This window comes from Puma concolor, chromosome A1 (genome assembly GCF_028749965.1).
Source record: "Puma concolor isolate L17-30 chromosome A1, mPumCon1.1.hap2, whole genome shotgun sequence".
NCBI lineage: Eukaryota > Metazoa > Chordata > Mammalia > Carnivora > Felidae > Puma > Puma concolor.
In genome coordinates, this window is record NC_141667.1 from 213,132,174 (window position 1) to 213,158,296 (window position 26,123).

The 26,123-nt window shown below is 36.9% G+C and overlaps 1 protein-coding gene across 14 annotated transcripts in view; it reads left to right on the plus strand.

Moving 5' to 3' along the window:
- Positions 1-9,905, plus strand: part of NAA16 (N-alpha-acetyltransferase 16, NatA auxiliary subunit) — a 66,989-nt gene extending 57,084 nt beyond the window's left edge. For 12 of the 14 annotated variants that reach the window (XM_086711116.1, XM_086711134.1, XM_086711126.1 and 9 more), the window contains 7 exons: positions 889-1,082; positions 2,301-2,409; positions 2,846-2,944; positions 3,273-3,416; positions 6,985-7,104; positions 7,235-7,332; positions 8,493-9,905. In XM_086711116.1, coding sequence (XP_086567242.1) covers positions 889-1,082; positions 2,301-2,409; positions 2,846-2,944; positions 3,273-3,416; positions 6,985-7,104; positions 7,235-7,332; positions 8,493-8,690 — 962 coding nt within the window. In that variant the 3' untranslated portion in view covers positions 8,691-9,905. The remainder of the gene's footprint in view (positions 1-888; positions 1,083-2,300; positions 2,410-2,845; positions 2,945-3,272; positions 3,417-6,984; positions 7,105-7,234; positions 7,333-8,492) is intronic. The other 2 variants (XM_086711152.1, XM_025924338.2) reach the window with 1 other exon arrangement.
- The last annotated feature ends 16,218 nt before the right edge of the window (positions 9,906-26,123 follow it).

Genomic DNA, 26,123 nt, shown 5'->3' on the forward strand with positions numbered 1-26,123 from the left:
CTCTGTAGCTAGTAATTCTGAATAGCCCTAATTGGATGACTTGTGATCATTTTTATTTTATTTTTTTATGTTTTTTAAATTTTTTAAGATTTTATTTTTTTTTAAGTAATGTCTACTTCCAACATGGGGCTTGAACTCACAGCCCTGAGATCAAGAGTCGCACGCTCCATTGACTGAGCCAGCCAGGTGCCCTGCAGTCATTTTTATTTTTATCTTCAGTAAGGCCAATTAAGGAAAAATAGAAATGTCTGTGGACTGGGTTCTTTTTCTCTTTTTTTAAATTGTAAGTGAAAATAGCTTTGAGCCCCTTTGGGAAAAATACATGTTCTTACAATTTCTAGTGCCTAGTTAATTGAAAATAATACTGCCAATGAGGATATCTGTACAGCTTTTTATTCACTAGAATGTTAGTATCTACAGATATTTGAGAGATAGTAACGTGGAGGCATATTTCGGATCAGATCACAATTCTGTGTGTATGCATTGTCTCACTTGTCCTTGATATATTCCAAGAGGATAGCTGGTGTCATCACCCCCACTATGCGCAGATTGGGATTGAGACTCAGTGAGATGAAGTGATTTACCTAAATAAAGTCATGTTATCATGTTGGGAGGCAGAACTAGGCCATAATTGGTTAATTTTATTTTATTATTATTTATTTTTATTTATTTTTTTTAGAATCGGTTCATTTTAGTCAATGCAGTGTTTACCAGTTGCCTTTTGTGTGTCAGGTGTGTGATAGGTGGTGGCACTTCCTAAAAACCTCCATATCGTTGCCTCGTCCCCCTTTTCCCTTGTAAAAGCTGTACTCATACTGTGTATTGCAGAAGAATGTGAGGAACATGGAAACACTGACTTAGAATTTGTATTCATTTGGATATTTGTAGAAAACTTGTCAGCCAAAGAGTTGAAGAAAATGCTTAGCAAGCAGAGAAGAGCTCAGAAAAAGGCTAAACTGGAAGAAGAGAGAAAGCATGCGGAAAGGGAACGTCAACAAAAAAATCAAAAGAAAAAAAGAGATGAAGAAGAAGAAGAAGGCAGTGGTCTCAAAGAAGAACTTATACCTGAAAAATTAGAAAGGGTGAGATAAATTTACTGTCTTGATTTGGTAGAATCTATGTTACTTGGTTCTGTTTTGGTCACGAACATGTTTTAATTACATCTGTAGATCAGAAGCCGTTTGTAATATTTCAAGGTCATGATACTAGTCAGTTTTGAGTGATAATATGCAAATTTTGGTTAATGCAGATTATATGTAGAATTGTAGTTGTGGTAGGCAGCATAATGTCCCTTTAAATCTCTTCACATCCTAATCCCTGGAATTTGGGAATATGTTCCATTACATGGCAAAGGGGAATAAAGGTGGCAGATGGGATTTATGATTGTAATTAGCTGGCCTTCAAATAAGGAGGTTAGCTTGGATTGTCTGGGGAGCCCAATGTAATCACAGTGGATCTTTAGAGTAGAGGGAGACAGGAGAGGGTTGGAGTCCTGTAAGGAGAACTCAGCCTGTTACTGGTTTTGAAGAGGGAATGAGGGAGCCACAAATGGAGATTGTGGGCAGCTTTGAGGAGCTGAAAGGGCCTTGAAACATACTCTCCCTTCAGACCTCCAAAAGGGAGGTGGTCCTGCTGGCACCTTGATTTTTAAGCCCAGCCAGACCCATGTTGGACTTCTGACCTACAGAACTGCAAGATAATGAATAGGTGTTGTTTTATGAACACTAACTTGTTGGTAATGTGTTACAGCAGCAATATAATTATTACATCTGAAAACATTTTATATATATTGATATGTTTTAGCTACAAAGAGAAAGCACTTCGTGGCTGGGATTTTCTCAAAGTGTTGGTAGTTATTTAGGGACCAGGTTTAGGGAAATATTTAGTTTTCAGGTTTATTCACTATAGAATCTAGTGTAAGTATTTCAAATTTGTCATTTTTTCCAATCACATGATACAGTTATATTTGCCTCTTTACTATAGATGTTTGAAGAATAAGGGGCTATCAGTATTTGGTGTCCCATCTCCTTAAGCCTATGGAATAATTTCCTGTATTTTTTTGGATTTTTATGAGATTATAATGATTTTATAATCAGAAGAAACAATAGAGCCATATCCATTTTGAAATTACTATTTTGAGTTTGTTTACAGATGATAGTTTTAAAATGTTTTCTTGCTTATTTCGTCATATACAGAGAATGGTAAATTACTTTAGAGACATATTAATATGAGATTTTGGGGGAAACTGACTTGTGTAGCTGTTTTTAAATGTAATAATTTTCCTTTCTGTTTCAAAATAGATAGAAAATCCATTAGAAGAAGCTATCAAGTTCCTTATACCTCTTAAGAACCTTGTTGCTGATAACATTGACACTCATCTATTAGCATTTGAAATATATTTTAGAAAAGGTAATAGTTTGAATTCAGTTGTTAATCCTTACTTATATTGGTGACCATATTCAGCATAATCTTTATCAAGTTAGATTGATTTTTGTTTCTTAAAGATCCATTTCAGCCTTCCACAAAAGGCTCCCAATCCCTTTTTCCTTTGCTACTCAAAACTTTCTGGGGTAACTAGTTAGAAAATTATGTTCAAATCCCTTTTAAGAAGAGTTTGAACAGTCATACAAATTGTTTACCTGAAGCAGTTCTACATGATTTCAAACTTTTCTTTAGAAAATAAAAGTTGTCTTTGATAACCAAAGTCAGCTTTGAATTTTACTTATGAATGTTATAGGAAAGGTAACATTTTGTTACTGGAATTTAAGTGAGGCTAAAATAAAGTGACTAAAATAACATACATAAATATTTGATGCTGTTACCTTTCCATGTTTTTCTGACACAGGGAAGTTTCTGTTAATGCTGCAGTCTGTCAAACGAGCTTTTGCCATCAACAGTAATAACCCATGGTTACATGAATGCTTAATTAAATTTTCTAAATCTGGTAAGTATGAAAAAAGGTAATATTTATGTAAAAGCAAGTATGACAGTTCAGAGGCCTCTCATTAAGCTGGACATTAAAGAGATTTGCAATAATGTAAAGCAAGGAAAGGATAATATTTATGGTATGTTTATAAATTAAACATGCTAGCAAAGATATGTTAGAAATTAGTGCATTTTTAAGCTAGAATATATTTAGTATTCCAAAGGAGCAATATTTTTACTGTGTGAAATGTATCAAGCTTAATAACAAATATAAATGTATTTCCATTGATTTTGTTTCAAAGGATAGATTAAAAATTTTTTTAATTCCAAATGTTTTGTTTTTATAGTGTCTAATCATAGTAATCTTCCAGACATTGTGAGTAAAGTTCTATCTCAAGAAATGCAGAAAATATTTGTCAACAAGGATTTGGAAAGTTTTAATGAGGATTTTCTCAGACACAATGCTACCTCTCTTCAGCATCTACTTTCAGGTTGGTATTGGACTCCCAGGGGTAAAACAGTTCTGGAAAGGGTTAGAATGTGGTGAAAATAAACATTTGGAAAGATGTTCAACCTCACAAGTTATCCTAGAAGTAGAAATGAACGCAATACCATTTTTGATCTTTCCAGTTAAGGAAGGTCTGTTTGTTTGGAAAAAGGAGACGGAAGTACGGTAAAGATGTGGGTAAGCACTCTTGTATCTCGCTGCTGTGAATGTAAACTGGCCCGGCCATTTAGGAAAGCAACCTGTCCTCTTATGAGGAGCGTCACATTATCTGTGATTTTCGCTGCCATCATACTTTTGTAAATAATTTTAAAGAATTAATCCAAAGCAGAGATAAAGCTTTAAGCGCAAAGACGTTAACTGAAATGCTGTAAGTGTGGGGAAAAGAATGGAAACAAAGTTGATGTATGTCTGATAGTAGGGGAAATAGTAGCAGGTTTGTAGTGGAATGGAAAACCCAGCAGTCCTGTAAAGGGATGTTAATTTGTATGATTTGTAATAATGGGGGTAAATAATTTCATAACACGTACACAGAAGTAACATACAATATAATTTCAACTGTAAAAAATAATACATGGGATAAAGGCTGAAAAGAAATACATATGAAAGCTTTAATGGTTGCCTTCGTGTGTTGTGGTTATGAGTGATTTATTTTTTCTTGTGTTTTTATTACTTGCCATATTTTATATTTTGAGGATTTACTTATATCCTGCCTGTACAGAAGGATTTTAGGGAGTTTATTCAGTTTCATAAAATGACAAAATGGCTTGGATGGACAAGATGGTAAACTGGACAAAAGATTGTGGATGAGGAATTGGAGACAAAATGAAGTACATAATATAGTTAACTAAGCTCCTATGTTAAGCATATACTTAAATATTTTAATTTAAGCTTTCTTGTTCTAAAGGGAAACTTCTTGATTCTGATGTCTATGGGAAAAAAAGTTAATTCCTGTGAAAAACTGCAACTTCTTGGTACAAAGGGAAATAAGAACTTCTCCTCAAGAACACAGGATAATGGACGAAAACATTTTTTTATTGTTTTTAGGGAAATACCTTCCCAAATATTATGTGAAATTCTTTTTTTTTTTTTTTCCAACGTTTATTTATTTTTGGGACAGAGAGAGACAGAGCATGAACGGGGGAGGGGCAGAGAGAGAGGGAGACACAGAATCGGAAACAGGCTCCAGGCTCCGAGCCATCAGCCCAGAGCCCGACACGGGGCTCGAACTCACAGACCGCAAGATCGTGACCTGGCTGAAGTCGGATGCTTAACCGACTGCGCCACCCAGGCGCCCCCCAAATATTATGTGAAATTCTAAGGAAAAGTTAAATGTTGCCACATAAAAGTTAAAACACCATAAAAAAAAGTCAAAAGACCAGGCTGGCTGGCTCAGTGGGTAGAGCGTGCAACTCTTGATTTTGGGGTTGTGAGTTCTTAGCCCCATGTTGGGGTTAGAGGTTACTTAATAAATAAAAAATAAAAAAAGAAAGTCAAAAGGCCAATTGGAAAAAAAATATTTATAGATACATAACTAATAAAAGGCTAATAATATATGTAGAGTTCTTATAGATGAGCAATAAAAAATATAAATTGATTAAAGGCCAGTAGAAAAATGAGCATAGAACATGGACCAGGAGATACCGTTATGGAGAAAGAGGTTATTAATTGAATGAATACTGGTTGCCTCCATTCTGAAAGGGAAGGAACACATCTCTCTTGGTCACTTGTGTACCCAGTGCCCAGCAAAGGGTCTTATTTAGAGACACCATACGTTGTGGTGTTGCTGACCAGAAGTATCCCCTTTCCCCCCTCCCTGGCCTTGACCCCTCTGCCTGTACCTCCTCATCCCAGTCCTGACACACTGGTTGGCACTGTCTGATGTGCTGTTCTGGGAGCCCCTGAGGGCAAGGCTTGGAGCTGTCTTGGTCACTAATGTGTCTCCTACATTGTCCAGTATAGAGCCAGGCGTAGTAGCTTAGTGAATGGTGAATTAATGAGCCAGCTTGCTGTGAGCCTGCATCACTACCCAAAATGGTCATTATCCCATTACCCTAGCTGGAACTAATGGTGAAATTAAGAGCTTTGAGCCCATATACCCCAGGTGTGAAACAAAAATCTCCAAAATTTACAGGAGAAATGTAAACTGAATTTTACTGAAAAATAGCTTTAAAAATATGTTCTTTGTGAATATGCAAGCATTTTCTGGAAGATGTAGAAAGAACACAAATACATGGAGGTTAAATAAAATTGTAATAAACAATGAATGGGTCAACCAAGAAATCAAAGAGGAAATAAAAAATACATGGAAAAAAATGAAAATGAAAACACATTTCATGGTGCAAAATTTTGGGGATGCAGCAAAAGCTGTTCTAAGAGAGAAGTTGATAGCAACACAGGGCAACATCAAGAAGCAAGAAGACTGTCCAATAAACAACCTAATCTTAACACGTAAAGGAGACAGAAGAATAGCAAACAAAGCACGAAGCTAGTAGAAGAAAATAATAAAGATTAGAGCAGAAATAAATGAAATAGAAGCTGAAAACCAATAGAACAGATCCATGACACTAGGAGCTGGTTCTTTGAAGAGATCAACAAAATTGATAAACCTTTAGCCAGACTCAAAAAAAAAAAAAAAAGGAAAAAGGACTCAAAATCAGAAGTGAAAGAGGAGCAATAACAACCAAGTCCATAGAAATAAAAAGGACTGTAAGAGAATACTATGAAAAGGCACATGCCAACCAACTGGACAACCTACAAGAAATGGACAAATTCCTAGAAACGTATAACCTCCTAATACTGAATCCAGAAAAAACAGAAAATTTGAACAAACTAATTACCCAGTAATGATACTGAATCAGTAATCAAAAAATTCCCAACAAACAAAAGTCCAGGACCAGGCGACTTCAAACATTTAAAGAGGAGTTGATACCTATTCTTAAACTATTCCCAAAAACAGAAGAGGAAGAAAAACTTCCAGATTCATTCTATGAGGCCAGCATTACCCTATACTAAAACCAGATAAAGACAAAAAACAAAAAACTACAGGCCAATATCCCTGATGAACATACTTGTAACAGTCCTCAACAAAATATTAGCAAACCATGTCCAACAATACATTAAAAATTCATTCACCATGATCAAGTGGGATTTCTTCCTGGCTTGCAAGGATGGTTCACTATTTGTAAATCAGTCTGTGTGATACATCACATCAGTAAGAGAGAAAGGATAAAAACCATATGATCATTTCAGTAGATGCAGAAAAATTACATAGGAATAAGGATAAAAAAAAGCTTTAAAAAATACTTATTTTCTTTGTGAACATGCAGCCATTTTCCTTTTGTCCCTCCACCACACTTCTCTGTGACAGTAATTTGTTCCTTAGATGTATTACTTTAGCGTATCATCTTAAAAAAATTATTTTAGCTGAAATGTCGATTGATACTACAGGGCAGCCCATATTTATATTTCCAGTTATAGTGTTTCTTTGGGGAAGGATCGGTTGTTAAATCTGGTCTCCTGGTAAATGTTTAACAACCATCTCTTTGTGACAGAAGCCCTGCTTTGTAGTGTTTTGCCATTTACAAGCACTCCCATTGTGGTGCCAGGCTGTCAAGAGGATGCCATTAAATTGGGAGTTGGGAAGAGACACTGTACCTGGCTCACAAGTTCTGGTAGGAGGCAGCTCCAACTCACTGCTGACTTTAAGTCATTGGAACCAGATTTTAAGCCACTGGTTAATGTCAATCAAATCAATTGTAAGATATAGGAGTTTGCTCATTTTGTAGTGTCTTGGTATTTCAGGTGCTAAAATGATGTATTTTCTGGACAAGTCAAGGCAAGAAAAAGCAATTGCTATTGCCACTAGACTGGATGAAACTATAAAAGATAAAAATGTAAAGGTAAGATTTTTCAGAATAAGTTTTACAAATTGATGGATACTGAGTGATCTGGCAAAATGTGTGTCTTTACAACCTAATTCTTAAGTGGGCCTTCAGAGTTGGGTCTGGATCTGGGTCACATTAGGCAAGTTTCCATTTCTTAGCTTCCTTTTCCTCATACGACGAGGGTGAAAATACAGGCATACCTGGGAGATACTGTGGGTTCTGCTCCAGACCACTGCAAATAAAGTGAATATCACACTAAAGTGAGTCAAATCAATGTTTTGGTTTTCCAGTGCCTATAAAAGTTCTGTTCGTACTGTACCGTAGTCTGTTAAGTATGCAAAAGTGTTATGTCTAAAAAACAATGTGCATACCTTAATTAAAAAAACAGTTTATTACGGTGCATACCTTAATTAAAAAAATAGTTTATTACGGTGCTCCTGGCTGGCTTAGTCAGTGAGGGTGTGACTCTTGATGTCAGGGTCATGAATTCAAGCCCCATGTTGTGTGTGGAGCCTACTTAATTTAAAAAAAGAAACCTGTTACTAAAAAATACTAAGCATCATCTGAGCTTTCAGCGAGTCGTAATCACTGATCACAGATCATCATAACAAATATAATAATAATGAATAAGCTTGAAATATTTGCAAGAATTACCAAAATGTGACATAGAGACACAAAGTGAGCAAATGCTGTTGGAAAAATGGTACTGATAGACTCGCTCAGTGTAGGGTTGCTACACAGTATCTGCAAAGCACAGCAGAGCGGGCACAATAACACGAGGTGTCTGTACTACTGACCTCATGTACTTGGTTTAAGGGTTAATTGAAATGATAAACTGTGAAGGGCTTGGCACCTGCCTGGCACACAGTAAACACTCAGTACATGGGAACTATTGATTGTTGTTAATAAAGGATATTTCCAGTTTAGTGATTAGGTTCAGAGATTCACTTTTTCAAGTATTAGAAGCATATCGCTTTTTTAAGGCTCTGTCGATTTGATTTCTAAAGTGTTCCTGTTTTGAGGTGATTTCTTACTGTGGGTAGCAAGAAGTTCTTTTACACTGAGGCCACACCAGTTTTCTTTTGCTTAATTAACAAATTGCATCTTTTGATTAAAGTGATGGTTAACCAACATTTTCTCTTAAAAATAATTTTTATTTTCCCCTTTTCTCATAGACTTTAATAAAGGTTTCTGAGGCACTGCTTGATGGCAGCTTTGGGAACTGTAATTCCCAGTATGAAGAATACAGGATGGCCTGTCATAACCTGCTTCCTTTTACTTCCGCTTTCCTGCCCGTTGTGAATGAGGTCGACAGTCACAATGTGGCACTAAACCACACAGCTAACTATGATGTCTTGGCAAATGAGATTTGAAATCCCACAGAAGGTTGACTCCTGTAAGACTCAGAGCTGAATTCAGATCAGGGTTTCTTTTTCAGGGTGTATTTTAATATAGATATGAAATGAAATAATTGGATAGAATTTTTTTTTTTGGATAGAATTTTTAAATGGAGTATTCTGTAAGCTTATTTTATTCTTTATCTGACTCTGCCAATTTACATAAACATCTGTTAAAAATTACCTGTTTATACTTGTACAGTTTTCTTAAACTTTCAAATTATCAGCATTGTGATGGGTGCTGTCACTTCTGTATCATAAATATAATTTCTTACTAAGCTAAGTTGTATACAGCCCCACTGTATTATTTTCTTTAGATGCTGGTTTCAGAAACAATGTTTTGATCTCTTACTGGTTTGTTGTATTTGTTTATTTGCTTGCCTTTTAATTAAAGCATGTCAGTTATAAAGTGTTAACTGTTAAAAACAATATGGAACTTTTTTTGGCAGACGCTGGGGTTTATTTTAAAATTTATTTCAGTTTGCCCTTCCTTCCACCTTAATTTTTTTCGTGATTTACCACTTCTTTTTTAGTATCCATGAAAATGATACTTTCTACTGAGTAAGGGTACTCCAGTTTTATGTAGATGATTCAGAATGTGGGGATTGGTTTGCTTCTTAATCATGGAAATTCACTGGTAAGTTTGTTGCCTATCTCTAGACCAGTCTTTTAAAGACTCCCAGGTAAGACTTACGCTTCCTTGACTAAATTGCTTGCGTGTCAACAAGTATTTGATATCTGAACAGTGTGCTTCAAGGGATCATAATCGGGAAGAATGCAAATGACAAGGAAACATTCGTTCTTACTATTACAGCCAGGCATTGACTATTAAATGTTTTTGTATCAGCAAAATGAGACTTTAAAACTCTTGTTAGTGTAATTATTAAAACATGGTTCAGCAATATTTTTTTGGATGGGGGTAAAGGTTTTTGTTCTGTCTGTACAGAAAACAATAATGGAATCATTCAGTAGATTTCTTTCAGAATTGTGTAAATATGTCTAATATTAATACTTCCCTTTGAGGCAAATACAAATTCAAAAAGGGAGATTTTATTTAGAGAAGCCATTCTAATTAAAATGATTTTCCTTCACTCTAAGCTGTTTAGATTCATAATTGTTAAGAGAAAAAAAAACTCACTGTAAAATAATGCCAACCTATATATGCTGTAATAAATTATTTTGTACACAGTTGCTTATTTGTATTTGTGTTATTACTTCACACAAAATATTTTTACAAGATGTTTTTCCTTTTTCTTTGAGGGAATAAAAACTTAATCATCTTAATTTTTACAAGTTTTTAAAAAGAAAGTTGGTTATTAAAGAATAAACACCTACCAATAAACTCTGGTGCCACAGCAGCTTGACTTCTTTTTTAGTGTTTTAATAATTTTAGAACTAGGTAACCTTTGTCACTAAATAATCCTGGAAAATCTGTAATGTGTTATGTTACTTTCAGCAAGAAGCCACTTGCATAGAGATTCCCGTTAATTGTAATTAATGTGGAATTTGTGCTGCAGTGGCAGTCTTTAAATTTTTTCTTTATTTTTATTTTTTGCAGCAGCAGCAGCAGCAGCAGCAGTCTTTTAAAAAGTATTCCATTGGGATCATTTAGGGTTTCTGAGAATTATTGGGTGGATACACTTGAAATGTGAGGAGTCAGGTTCAAGGTATGGAAGGCAGGATACAGGGTGAAATCTAGTCAGTGGATAGAGGTTGTATCTGTTCTCCCTACTCCCATCCCACTTTGAGTGTAAACATTAAATAATCCTGGGATATGGTTGGGGATCCTTCTTAGTTAAGGGAGGCAAGGGTGTGTCATGTCCCACACCCCCACACCCTCCACCTCTTATCTCCACCCTGCCTGCCTCCGACCTTGGCAGATTGCCCTTTACAGTTCAGAAAGCTAAAGGACAGGCATCTGAGACCCAAATACTTAGATAAGTGTCTAGTCTCAAGAGAAAAGTGAGAAGTCCTTTGTCTTGGGTGAACCTGCCAAGTTTATCAGAACAGATAGGAACAGACACAGAGTCAAGGCATAATGTGGTAATTTAAGAATTTGGCTTCAAGTTTCTTGTGATTTCTTTCTTGAGGAACTGAATGAGTTTCATGGGCAAAGCCTAGAAGATAAAGAACCATAACTCAGTTTGTATTTATTGAACACCTATTATGTGTCACACTATTCTAGGTATGACATACACAGTAGTGAACAAAATTAAATCCTATTTTCATGGAGTTTTTTTTTTTCTAGTGGGAGGAGAGAGAAACATATAGGATATGATATTAGGTAGTGATAACTACCATGAAGAATAATCAAGCACAGTATGAGAGTAATGTTGATTATAGTGAAATTTTAGAATATCAGAGAAAATAGTCTAAAAGTTTACAGAGAAAAAGAACAGATTATTCTCAAAGGAAAGAGAAGCAGATTTATGAAAGGCATCATTGAATATTGAAGAAAACATTCCCTCTGGATTTTTTGAAGAAAAATGCCTTCGAATTTAAAATTTTATATCCAGCCAAATTAGTGTTGGAATGCGACAGCATAAATATCCTCAAGTATACAGACCTCAGAAGATTTCTCCTTACAAATGTTATCACAAAAAATGCTTTCGGAGCAATATTAAAAGATACAAAATCTGGAAGATGCTACAAGAGATATGGAAGAAAAGTAATCAAGTATTTTTGTAAACTGTACTGTTATCTTTAGAGAAACTTTACAACTGTTAAAATTCTAGGCATTACTATCATGATTGGAGTTGGAGGTATTGACTAAGACATACAAGAGAGTTAAAATGCCTTTTTTTTTTTTTTTAATGTTGATTTTTGAGAAAGAGCATGAGCAGGGAGAGGGGCAGAGAGAGAGGGAGACACAGAATCCGAAACAAGCTCCAGGCTCTGAGGTGTCAGCACAGAGCCTGACAAGGGGCTTGAACCCATGAACCACGAGATCATGACCTGAGCCAAAGTCAGATGCTTAACTGATTGAGTCACCCAGGTGCCCCTATAATGCCTCTTGTTAAAAGGAAGTTACAGAGATTGAAAAGATTAAGAAATTGAGTAAACAAACATGAATTTGATTATAAAAACTACCGTAAGAATACAAATAAAATGTAAAACAAAAATGAGAAGTAACTCAGTTTGTCTAGTGGGAAACAGAAAGAGTGAACAGAGAAAGATTACAGTAAATGGAAAATAAAGTGGCAGAAATTTGGATGTAGCACTGTTACAAGTAAATATGAATGGGTTAAATAACCAAATAGAAGATTCTGGTTGTATTAATCGTTTACAAGAGACACCTAAAAACAAAAATTTAAATAAAAGGATGGAAATAGATATAGCAGGCTAAAATGAACCAAAATAAGGTGGAATAGTAGTCCAAATAAGAGAATTTAATGCAAAATATAATAACAGAGACATTATTACACAGTTGGCCCCTGAATAACATGGGTTTGAACTGCATAGATCTTTTTATACATTGACTTGTTTTTATAAATACAGTATAGTACTGTAGAAGTATTTTACTTATTATTTTCTTAACATTTTCTTTTCTCTAGCTTACTTTATTGTAGGAATACAATGTATAATATAACATACAAAATATATGTTAATCAATTTTTTGTCATTGGTAAGGCTTCTGGTCAACAGTAGGCTTAGCAGTTTTTGGATAGTCAGAAGTCAATACCTCAGGATTTTCAGTTGTGTAGGGGGTCAATACCATTAACCCCTACTTTGTTCAACTGTATATTGGTTTAAAAAATATGAATTTTTTTAAAAATGAATTTTTAATGCTGAAAATTAAACTGTAAAAAATTAATGGTAAAATGTTTAACTGTATGGTGATGATGTTAATTAAACATTGCGATTATATATATATATATCTTGAATCATGTATACCAGAGACTAATATGTCAATTTTATCTGGAAAAAAATACTAAGTATATATCTATTAACTAATGTTAATAATTATGTTTAATGCTAATTAAACATTGCCATCATATATATATATATATATATATATATATACATATATATATATATGAATGTATATATCTATCTTGAATCATGTACACCTGAGACTAATATGTCAATTTTATCTGGAAAAAAATACTAAGTATCTATTATTGAACTTATATGCACTTAACATACCCTTACATTATATCAAGCAAAAGCAGTGAACTGGAGAAAAAGAAATATCAACAATTATAGTTAGAGGTTTTAATACACATTTCTCCCCCTCAAAAACTGAATCGGAGAGAAAGAGAAGCAGAGAGCAGTTATTGAACATAAATTGTACAATTCCCTTGAGCTATTATGTATGTAGAACTCTACACCAAATAGAGTGATTGAGAATGGCTTACTGTTTTTAAGTGGGAAGGACTAAGAAGGCATTTCTAATGAGATGACGTTTGAATGGCTTTGCAGATCAGATATTTGGGCAAAGAGCATTCCAGAAGAACTAGAAAGGCTCCTTCCAGGTCTTGAGGTGAGAATTGTTATTAAAGGACTGATTGTCAGTGTGTCTCTAAGTTCTTTAATATGTCATAGAATAAAAACACTTGGACAGTGTAGATTTAAGTAACTATGAAGCTTAGTATAAGAATTATAACAGATTTCATGGGGCACCTGGGTGGCTCAGTTGGTTAAGCCTACGACTTCAGCTCAGGTCATGATCTCACAGTTCTTGAGTTGGAGCCCCGTGTCGAGCTCTATGCTGACAGCTCAGAGCCTGGAGCCTGCTTCAGGCTGTGTCTATGCTGTATCTCCCTCTCTCTCTGCCCCTCCCTGCTCACTCTCTCTCTTTCTCTCTCTCTCTCTCAAAAGTGCATAAACATTAAAAAAAAAAAAAGAATAACAGATTTCAGTGCCTACTGACCCCTGTCCTCTAAGAAGATTGTTAGGTCTGATAAGTTTTTAACTGTGAAATAGCTTCAACTTCTATAGTCTCAGTAATAGATTTGGTTCTCTGCTGTTTATTAAAGAAAATTGTTTAAGGATGGCTCAGTTGGTTAAGTGGCTGACTTGGGCTCAGGTTATGATCTCACGATTTGTGAGTTCGAGCCCCATGTTGGGCTCTGCTGACAGCTTGTAGCCTGGAGCCGGCTTCGGATTCTGTGTCTCCCTCTCTCTCTGTCCCTACCACACTCACAATCTGTCTCTCTCTCTCAAAAAATAAATAAACATTAAAAAAAGGAAAAGAAAATTGTTTGAATCACTAACCATATGCCTATTTAGCCCTACCTACCTCATTCCCCCGAATGTGTAGCTGTTAGTCCTAGTACACAAGTTTCTGTTAGTATTATAGCTGTACTTTGGGATTTTGCACTTTTGGATAACTACTGCAATAAAGTGAACATTTTTAAAAAACTGATTCTATTTAATTTTGACCCAGAGAAAGAAGTGCTTAATGAAGCAGATAGACAGGAAGTTGCATCCAGAAAATGTGATCAAATGATCTGAAAGCATTCATAATCACCAGTTAAAACCAACAACCTGATCAGAACGAGACATAAAAACAAATAAAAAGAACACATTCTTCTGAAAGTGCAGAGCTCCTTCTTTCCCTATCTTTCCCACACTAACTCCTATTCATGATTTTGATCCCTAAATCCCTAAAAGTGTTTTGTGCCCCCTCCAAATGCATCCACAATACTGTGCACCTCCCATCATTACACTATTTATCAGCTCAGTGTTTTTTATGTACCTCCTCCAGAGACACTGTGAGCATCTTGTTCACAATTATGCAATTGGCATATATGCCAGCCACCTAGTAGGCATTCAGTACCTATTTGTTGATTTACTCAATAAGGGTAGGAATGATTTCACGGTTGTTTCTGAAAAGGATGATTGCTAATAATACATTTTTTATTTTAAAATTTCATTTAAATCCAATTTAGTTAACATACAGTGTAGTAATGATTTCAGGAGTAGAGTTTAGTGATTTATCACTTACATGTAACACCCAGTGCTCATCCCAACAATGCTCTCCTTGTTACCTATCACCTATTTAGCTCTTCCCCCTGCCGCCCCAAGAACCCTCCAGCAACCCTCAATTTGTTCTCTGTATTTAAGAGTCTCTTGTGGTTTGCCTCCCTCTCTTTTTTTTCCCCTCTCTCTTTTTACCTTAATTTTCCTTCCCTTCCCTATGTTCATCTGTTTTGTTTCTTAAATTCCACATATGAGTGATATCACATGATATTTATCTTTCTCTGACTGACTCATTTCGCTTAGCATAATACACTCTAGTTCCATCCACGTTGTTGCAAATAGCAAGATTTCATTCTTTTTGATCGCCAAGCAATATTCCATTATATATATATATATATATATATATATATATATATATAAACATACATACACATTATATATATATAAACATTATATATATATAAACATTATATATATAAACATTATATATATAAACATTATATATATAAACATTATATATATATATATATATATATATATATATATATATATATATATAACATACATACACATACACCACATCTTCTTTATCCATTCGTTAGTCAATGAACATTTGGGCTCCTTCCATAATTTGGCTATTGTCAATAGTGCTGCTATAAACATTGAGGTGCATGTGCCCCTTTAAATCAACATTTTTTGTATCCTTTGGATAAATACCTGTTAGTGCAATTGCTGGGTCATAGGATAGTTCTATTTTTGATTTTTTGAGGAACTTCCCTACTGTTTTCCAGAGTGGCTGCACCAGTTTGCATTCCCATCAGCAGTGCAAAACTGTTTCCCTTTCTCTGCATCCTTACCAGCATCTCGTTTCCTGAGTTTTAATTTTAGCCATTCTCACAGGTGTGAGGTAGCATCTCATAGTGGTTTTGGTTTGTATTTCCTTGACAATGAGTGATGTTGAGCACCTTTTCATGTGTCCGTTAGCCATATGGATGTCTTCTTTGGAAAAGTGTCTTCATGCCTTATGCCCATTTCTTTACTGGATTATTTGTGTTTTTGGGGTGTTGAGTTTGATAAGTTCTTTATAGAGTTTGGATACTAACCCTTTATCTGATATGTCATTTGCAAATAACTTTTCCTGGCCTTTTAGTCTTGTTGATTGTTTGCTTTGCTGTTCAGAAGCTTTTTATCTTGATGAGGTCCTTGCTTTTGTTTCCCTTTTCTCGAGAGACCTGTCTAGTAAGAAGTTGCCGTGGCCAAGGTCAGAGAGGTTGTTGCCTGTTTTATCCTCTAGGATTTTGGTGGTTTCCTATCTTACGTTTAGGTCTTTCATCCATTTTGAGTTTATTTTTGGATATGGTGTAAGAAAGTGGTCCAAGTTCATTCTTCTGCATGTTGCTGTCCAGTTTTCCCAACATCATTTGCTGACAAGACTGTCTTTTTTTCCATTGGATATTCTTTCCTGCTTTGTCAAAGATTAGTTGGCCATACTTTGTGGGTCCATTTCTGGGTTCTCTATTCCGTTCCATTGATCTGAGTGTCTGTTTTTGTGCCAGTACCATACTGTCTTGATGACGACAGCTTTGTAATACAGCTTGAAGTCCGGGATTGTGATGCCTCCTGCCTTTGGTTTTCTTCTTCAAGATTGATTTGGCTATTTGGGTTCTTTTCTGGCTCCATACAAGTTTTAGAATTGTTTGTTCTGGCTCTGTGAAGAATGCTGCTGTTATTTTGATAGGAATTGCATTGAATATGTAGATTGCTTTGGGTAGTATTGGCATTTTAATAATATTTGTTCTTCCAGTCCATGAGCATGGAATATTTTTCCATTTCTATGTGTCTTCTTCAATTTCTTTCATAAGCTTTCCATAGTTTTCAGCATACAGATCTTTTACCTCTTTGGTTAAGTTTATTCCTACCTATTTTATGGTTTTCAGTGCAATTGTAAATGGGATCTATTCCTTGATTTCTCTTTCTGCTGCTTCATTATTGGTGTATAGACATGCCACAGATTTGTGTAAATTGATTTTTGTATCCTGCAACTTTGCTGAGTATCAGTTCCAGCAGTTTTTTGATGGAGTCTTTTGGGTTTTCCATGTAGAGTATCATGTAATCTGTGAAGAGTGGAAGTTTGACTTCTTCTTTGCTGATTTGAATGCCTTTTATTTATTTTTGTTGTCTGATTGCTGAGGTTAAGACTTCAAACACTATGTTGAACAACAGTGGTGAAAGTGGACATCCCTGACATGTTCCTGACCTTAGGGGAAAGCTCTCACTTTTTCCTCATTGAGGATGATGTTAGCTGTGGGTCTTTCATATATGGCCTTTATGATCTTGAGGTTATGTTCCTTCTATCTCTACTTTCTTGAGGGTTTTTATCAAGAAAGATGCTGTATTTTGTCAAATGCTTTTTCTGCATCAGTTGAGAGGATCATATGGTTCTTATCCTTTCTTTTATTAATGTTATGTATCACATTGATTGATTTATGAATATTGAACCAGCCCTACAGCCCAGGAATAAATCCCACTTGATCTTGGTGAATAATTCTTTTAATGTGTTGTTGGATTCAGTTTGCTAGTATCTCGTTGAGAAGTTTTGCATCCATGTTCATCAGGGAAATTGGTCTGTAGTTCTCCTTTTTAGTGTTGTTTTTGGTTGTGGGATCAAGGTAAGGTTGGCAAGTGGACATTTTTTATCTTTAAGTAGCTAAAGTGTCTTGTTGGCACCTGAATTGGATTGTATGTTGCCTTTGGCTTTTGGGAAACTCTGAACCTACAGCCAGATGGTCAGTACACCCCACAGGTGATTTAGGACTAGCTGGAGTTCTAATTATCAAAGGCCAGGAATACCTTTAAAATAAATCCTATCTGTGCTATCGCTGAATTCCGAAAGCCTGAAAGCCTATCCCCCTATCCTCACCCTGCTTCTAATCCACCAGGGATCTTCTAGGACTAATACTTTTGGCAGATCTGTGGCCAGTCTTTTAGTGACCACTTAAGGCATAAATCCCTCTGGCTTGTTCTCTCCCATACTCTCATCCGCATCTGTTTTCTCTTCCTTAGCCAAGCCTCCCTCTATGTCTCTTCCTTGTATTCTTTGCAACTTATCTTCTGGAAGTATTCCACTCATGGTCAACACAGTTCTACACATCTTGTCTCTGCTCTTAACACTTTCCCTTTATCTTTTAACCTTAACTGACAACTGTAATTGAGATCTCCATTATGCAGCCCTTTCAACTGGAGTGCTGTTTATTTTCTCACCATGTGCTTGGAGAGACAGTTCACATTATCTTCACTCACAGCAACTGCTTCCAGCCCATTACTCTTCCACTATTGTACAAAACCCTATGTTTCTTTGAGATGAATGCCACTGGACTGTATTATCCTAGACCCCTCCTTATTGCTGTCATTTGTCCTCTCTCTGACTCACAGACTTTCTTTTCTCTCCAATCATGCTGAAATTCTGGATGGTTTTAGGATGTATTTGGTGCACTCATTCAACACCTGCCTCTCAGTTCCTTGGTCCCCCTTGCTTCAGTGATTTTCATCTTCATCCTCATCAAATTAACCAATCCCCGGGCCATATCCACTTCTTGTCATTGGTAGAAACTTTCACTTCTGAAAGAACTTACAAAATCCATGCTGACTCTGATCTCCTGTTTCTTTTAAAGTGTTCACTTGGTTATTCCTCCATAGCTGTTGCACCTCATCTAACCCTTTCATGACTTTCTCCCAAATAACTTTTACCACCAGTCTTTAATACTTCCCATTTCTATCTTTGCTTTTATAGTTCCATCAGTTGAAAATGCTTGTCAACAACTTCCTCATTCCATTGTTCTTCTATTCCATAGGCCAAGAAAAAAATCCCATCCTTGGTTGAATTCAGCTTGTTCTTCAGCCACACCAAGACTGCGGACAAGGATCATCCAGTATCATAGACTGATTAGTGGGCTCCAATCTCACAGAGTTCATTCTTGATTTCCCAGTAGGCTGTCTCTTACTTAGCTATTTAAAAAATTCTCCACTCAGTTCTCAGTATGCCTTTTCTGTTAGCCCCCTTCCCCTGCCCAAAGATGTCCATGCCCTAAACCTCAAAACCTGTCTATATGGCAAAAAGTCTCTGTAGGTGTGATTAACGATCTTGGGATGGTGGAGCACCTGGGTGGCTCAGTCAGTTAGGCGTTTGACTCTTGGTTTTGGCTCAGGTTATGATCTCACGGTTTGTGAATTTGAGCCCAGAGTTGGGCTCTATGCTGCCAGTGCAGAGCCTGCTTGGGATTCTCTCTCTCCGCCCCTCCCCTGCTAGCTCGCCTGCTCTCTTTCTCTCTTGGAATAGATAAATAAACTTAAAAAAAATTAAAGATCTTGATATGGGAAGATAATTCTGGACTACTAGAGTAGGCTCTAAATGTAATCACAGGGTCCTTTATCTTACTATCATCTATCTACTTATTTTAAGGAACAGGTCCATTTCATCTAATTTATCAGATTTGTGGGCACAGAATTATTCATAATGTTCCTTTATTATTCTTTTAATGTCCATGAGACCAGTAGTAATGGCCCCTATTTTATTTCTGATGTTAGTATTATTGTGTCTTCTCTCTTTCTTGGTTAGCCTGGTTAGAGTTTATCAATTTATTGACTTTTTTCAAAGAACCAGTTTTTGGTTTCATTGATTTCCTGCTTTCAATGATACTGACTTCTCAAATTTTCATTATGTCTTGTTTTTGTTTTTTTGCTTACTTTGAATTTTTTTCTTTTTGCTCTTTTTCTAGTTTTATCAGAAGCTTAGATTATTTGCTTTAGATTTTTTTCTAATATATGCATTTAGTACTATAAATTTCACTCAAAGTACTGCTTTGCCGCATCCCACAAACTTTGATAAGTTGTATTATCATTTAGCTCAAAATACTTCCATATTTCACTTGAGACTTCCTCTTTGACTCATGTGTTATTTAGAAGTGTTTTGCTAGTCTCCAAATATTTGGAGATTGTTCAACTATCTTTCTATTATTGACTTCTAATTTAATAGTCTGGGAGCGTGTTTTGTGTGAATTTCATTCTTTTACATTTATTAAAGTTGTTTTATGACCCAGGATGTGGTCTATGTTGGTGAATATTCCATGTCATCTTGAGAAGAATGTGTATTCTGCTGTTGCTGGATGAAGTAATCTATACATGTCAGATCCAGTTGACTGATGATGCTGTTCAATTCAACTAGAATATGATTTTCTGGCTGCTGGATCTGTCAATTACTGATGGAGTGGTGTTGAAGTCTCCAGCTGTAATAGTGGATTTGTCTATTTCTCCTTGTACTTCTTTTTTTTCTTTTTTAATGTTTACTTATTTTTTAGAGAGAGAGTCAGAGTATGAGTAGGAGAGGGGCAGAGAGAGAGGGAGACAGAGAATTGGAAGTAGGCTTCAGGCTCTGAGCTGTCAGCACAGAGCCTGACGGGGGCTCAACTCACAAACTGCGAAATCATGACCTGAGCCAAAGTCGGACACTTAACTGACTGAGCCACCCAGGCACCCCGCTCCTTGTACTTCTATCAGTTCTTGTTTCATGTATTTTGATGCTTTGTTGTTAGGTACACACACACTTAAAGATTTTTATGTCTTCTTCGAGAATTTACCCCCTTTATCATTATGTGATGTTTCCTTTATCCCTAATAATTTTTCCTGATGTGAGGTCTGTTTTGTCTGAAATTAATGTAGATATTCCAGATTTTTTTAAAGTTAGTGTTAGCATGGTATATCTTTCTCCATCCCTTAGCTTTTAATCTATCTGTGTATTTACATTTAAAGTAGATTTCTAATACATGGCAAATAGTAAGGTCTTGTTTTTATAAACCCATTCTGATAGTTTGTGTTTTTTATTTGGTATGTTTAGATCATTCACATTTTAAGTGATTGTTGATAAAGTAGGATTAATATCTACCACATCTGTAACTTTTCACTTCCCTTTTTCTTTAAGAATTTTCTAAAATTGATAACAGACAACAAACCAACAGATCCAGGAAGCTCAGAGAATACTAAGAGGGATAAATACCAAAAAGCCACACTTAACCAAACAATATTCAAACTGTAAAAAAAAAAAAAAAAAGAGAGAAAATCTCACAAGAAGTCAGAGAAAACAGACAAACAAACCCTACCTTATCTGTAAAACAAGGATAAAAATTTCATCAGACGTCCCTTTAGAAAACATGCAAGCAGAGGAGAATGGAGTGAAATATTTAAAGTGTTGAAAGAAAAAACCCACCAGCCAAGAATTCCGTATGCAGCAAAATTATCCTTCAAAAGTGGAGAAGAAATAAAGACTTTTTCAGACAAACAAAAATTGAGGGAACTTGTCACCAGTAGACCTTTCTTGTATCAAATGTTAAAATTCTTCAGAGAAGGAAAATGATATCTTAGAAACTCAGATTACATAAAGAGAGGAAGAGAATTAGAGATGGGAATAAATGAAGGTAAAATACAGTATTTTATTTTTCTTATCCTGAATTATTTCTTATTAATTATTTCTTAATTCTTTTCTTTAATTGATCTAACCGATAACAATTTTTCATAATAATAAGAGCAATAACATATTGGATGACTATAGTATATGGATAAGTGGTATGAATGACAACAATGTCACATGAGACAAGAGGGAGTAATTGGGAATACTTTCTTATAAAATACCTGGACTTGGGGCGCCTGGGTGGCGCAGTCGGTTAAGCGTCCGACTTCAGCCAGGTCACGATCTCGCGGTCCGGGAGTTCGAGCCCCGCGTCAGGCTCTGGGCTGATGGCTCAGAGCCTGGAGCCTGTTTCCGATTCTGTGTCTCCCTCTCTCTGCTCCTCCCCCGTTCATGCTCTGTCTCTGTCCCAAAAATAAATAAACGTTGAAAAAAAAAATTAAAAAAAAAAAAAAAAAATACCTGGACTACCCATGAAGTGGTACAGTGTTACTTGAAAGTTAGATTAGTTATCCCAAAGAACACAAAAACACGAATTCAAAGGGATACATGCACCCTGCGTTTATAGCAGCATTATGTACAATAGCCAAGATATGGTAGCAGCCCAGGTGTCCAGTGATTGATGAATGGATGAAGAAGAAGTGGTATGCATATAAAATGGAATATTATTCAGCCATAAAAAGAATGAAATCTTGCCATTTGCAACAACACAGATGAAGCCAGAGAGTATAATGTTAAGCAAAATAAGTCAGTCAGAGAAAGACAAGTATCATGATTTCACTCATGTGGAATTTAAGAAACAAAACAAGCAAAGGGGAAAAAGAGAAGTCAAGAAACAGACTTTTAACTATATAGAACTGGTGGTTACCAGAGGGAAGAGGGTTGGGAGAAGAGTTAAATAGATGAAGGGGATTAAGGAGTGCACTTGTCATAATGAACACAGAGTGACATATGGAATTGCTGAATCACTGTATTGTACACTTGAAACTAATGTAACTATATGTTAACTAACTGTAATTAAAATAAAAAGCTTAGGGACCACCTGAGTGGCTCAGTTGGTTAAGCATCTGACTCTTAGTCTCAGATTGTGATCTCACGGTTCATGAGTTCAAGCCCCCATCAGGTTCCATGCTGACAGTGTAGAGCCTGCTTGGGATTCTTTCTCTCCCTCTCTCTGCTCCTCCCCGACTCATGCTCTCTCTTTCTCAAAATAAATAATTGAAAAAAATAAATACAATACAATACAATACAATACAATACAATAAAATAAAATAAAATAAAATAAAATAAAAACTTTAGAGGTGCCTCAGTCAGTTGTGTCCAACTCTTGATTTTGACTCAGGTCATGATCTCATGCTTTGTGAGACTGAGGCCCGTGTCAGGCTCTGTGCTAACCGTGAGGAGCCTGGTTGGGATTCTCTCTCTCCCTCTCTTTCTGTCTGCCCCTCCCCTGCTCGCACATGTACACACACTCTCTCTTTCTCTCAAGATAAATAAATAAACGTAAAAATAATGTATATACACCAAAACTAAAACTAAAAACCTTTAAAAACAGAAAGCTAAATTACTTGTAAATATATATTGCAAACACTAGGGCAACCACTAAAGAAATGGTAAAAGATGTATAATTAATGTGCTAAGAAAGGAGAGAAAATGAAACCATATAAAATGCTCAATTATAACTAAAGAAGGCAGGGGCACCTGGGTATCTCACTCAGAAAAGTTTCAGACACCTGATTTCGGCTTAAGTCACGATCTCACAGGTTCATGGGATGGAGGTCTGCGTCGGGGCCCTGTGCTGACAGTGAGAAGCCTGCTTGGGATCCTCTCTGTTTCTCTCTCTCTGCCCCTCCCATGCTCTGCCTCTCCTCCCCCCAAATAAATAAAACCAAATAAATAAATAAATAAATAAATAAATAAATAAATAAATAAAATAAATAAAACCAGAGAAGGCAGAGAAAGAGAAGACCAAAAAAAAAAAAAAAAAAAAAAATACCCCCCTGACAAGCCCCAAACAAAAAACAAAACAGGAGCAATGAGTTCAAAACAGTTTCTACCTATTCTCTCTCTCATCTATTGTCTGTCTAATCTGCAATGTCCAATTTGGTAATTCTAGACACATGTGGCACTTGGACTACAGTTAGTGTGTCTGAGGAACTGGACCTTAAATTCTATTTAATTTAAATTTAAATGGCCACAGGTGGCTAGTGGCTACCATACTAGTGACATCTGTCTAACAGTTCTTCCCAAAGGGGCATCTTTTGGCAATTTATCCATCCAGAGGGATGCCTTTTCCAAATCTCTTTTTAAGACAGCTATGTGTGTTAGCAGTTGTGGACTTCTTTGGGTTCTCTATTTATTTAGCTTGATTTTAAGCTCCTTAAGGTCACCTACCTGGTCTGTCTAGAGTATGAAACCCAGAGCTGAGCACAAAGTAAGTACCCATAATGTTGTTGATAGATGCTTACAGTCACTAAGTGCTGTCACTGATCTGACCCTCACAATTGCCCTGTGGGAGAGGCATTACCACCCTCATTTTACAGGACACTAAAACCAGTAGGGATACTAGCTTTTCCCAGGGCCACACAGCTTTTCAGTAGCAGAGCAGGATTCAAACCTACTTCTTCCAATTTTGCATCATGCTGCTTCCTGTTGGTCGTGATGCTCAGTAGTCATGTATCTTATGGATTGGTCTGGCTCTCTTTGTGTTTAAAGTCTTGTCGGCTCAGCAAGAGAGCAGTTCCCTGAGGGCCATGCCAAGGCTAAGCCCACTCCATGTTCTCTGACATACTTATTAACCAGTTTGCGCACTTACGTGTGGTTTCAAGGCTACAACTATTGAAGTATGTTGTTAGTTCACGGTTTCCCCACTGGAGGGCAAACTTGTCCAGTTTTATGTACTTTTCTGTTTTCTTAAGAATGACCAGAAGCACCGTACAAGGGCCTGAGTTGTTTTCTGTGCTTTAATTACTGCAGGGAAATGAGATGGTTCCCGCGTGTTAGAAGTTGTGTAACATATACATTTCTGATTCAATAAGTTGCCTTCTGTAGAGACCATACAGTCCAGATGCAGCATTTGTTAAGTGGAAAGCCCACACTGCCCTGTGGCTTGTCAGTGTGGAGTTTTGCGAGGCAGAGGGCCCTGAATGGAGAGTGGGACAATGGGTGCCGCTCTCGGGCAGGTCACACCCTCCCTTCTCTACAGTTAGGAGGGTTGTCAAGGCACCAGTGCCCCATGGCTCAGGACTCTCAGGCTAGAAGGTCCTCAGAATCCAGGATTGTATCAGGCCCATTTCAGTTACCCCACAGTTACCTCCACTGGCACAGAAGAAATCCCCAGGAGCACTGGGGAAGTTATGCTCAGCAGCCTTCTCCTAATTAAAGGGTAGAAGCAGCCACAGTTCTGGGCACCATTTAGTGAACTTGGCTGTCTTCCTGGGCTCAAAAGTCTAGACAATGGGAGTTTTGAATGTGGGACAAAAGTGAACTTTTAATGGCACCAGTCCAACTTATTCCACATCTGAGAACGACATGGCAGCTTATATAGGCAAATCTAGCTGCCTATAGTCATGCACATGGAGATTCCAGGTTGTCTCCATGCACCTATGGGTCTGCCTTTAAGCTTCTCCAAAAGGCCTCCTTCTGCAGACCCTGAGGAATGTGTCACGGCACAACTACACACGTTCTCCCATAGTCCCCAGGGAATCTGAACCCAACACAGCCTCTTTCAAGCATGATGTCCATCAGTCACTATCACCACGGTGACTTGTATTCAGTGGGTTCTGAGATGCCCTCATCTCGTCTTCCATCTGTCTTTGTGGTGAGGGGAGAGGTTAGTCAGCAGCACGCAGCACTCCATCAGGTGCTCAACTCAGGGAGGGGCACCTGGAGTCAGAGAATACTTCGAGAGCACTGCAACATTGTCAGCTATTTAATTCTATACTTCATAAAAGGAATCGTTTTACTAGCAGATATAATAACTGTCTTATCTGTATAATGTGAAATGGTAACCCCTGACAACAACAAACAAAACAAGATGGAGAACTGAGGGTTGACAGTGGCTTTTGTGAATATTCATTGGTTACATATTCTTTTTTACTTCTTCTCACTTATGAGCACATGCATGTTAGCAGGCATCAAAGCTTTAGGAAAATTTGTGACAGAAAAACTTGAAGTGGAAAAAAACACCATGAGTTGTTTAATTTTCTCACCAAAAGGCTGACATTATTCCATTTCAGCGGCAAAACAATGACACTGTGTCCAGATCTCCCAGGAGCGCTAACCTTTCAAGGCTCGGCTATGGTTGCAACCCCTCCCTAAGTGCTTCCCGGGTTCCTCTGGCGAAGTTAATGCACCCCAAATATACATCGAGCCACCTTACAGCACTTATCACGCTGCATTTATCGTGCTTTATCTGGTGGGGCCTTATTTGGATGCATGTCTCATCACCACTACTGGACCGTAAGCTCTTCGAGTACAGGGATGAGCCTCACTGTCTGGGTTCAAGTCTCTACTCTGCCACTGAGCAGTGGTACGATTTCTGTCAAGTTAGTTAGACTCTCTATGACTTAGTTTCTCATCTGCACAGTGGGGCAATAGGACCTTCTATATATGCAGTGAAGATTAAATGAGTTGACAAGCAAAGCGCTCAGAACAGTGCCTGAGCACAGTTCAGTGCTGTAGCAGTATTTGCTGTTATTATCGCTGTCTTCCTATTTCCTGCAGCACTTTGGGAGGGCTTCCTACCGGGACTTGGGCTTCTGATGGATTTTACAGAGTAAGATGGCTTTCCACTGTGCCTTGAGGAATTTATTTTTAGACAACAGGAACTTTTGGCCAGCACCTCTCCTGGGACCTCTGAGGCCTCTAGGGTGCTATTACCTTGAAGGAAGCTGAGTGCTGCATTCAGGAACTCCCCACCAGGCAGCCCATGGCCCTCATCTGGGGAGCTTTAGAAACCCATCCAGGGCCCCTCACAGAGATTCTTTTTTCTTTTTTTTAAAGTGTTTATTTTATTTATTTTTGAA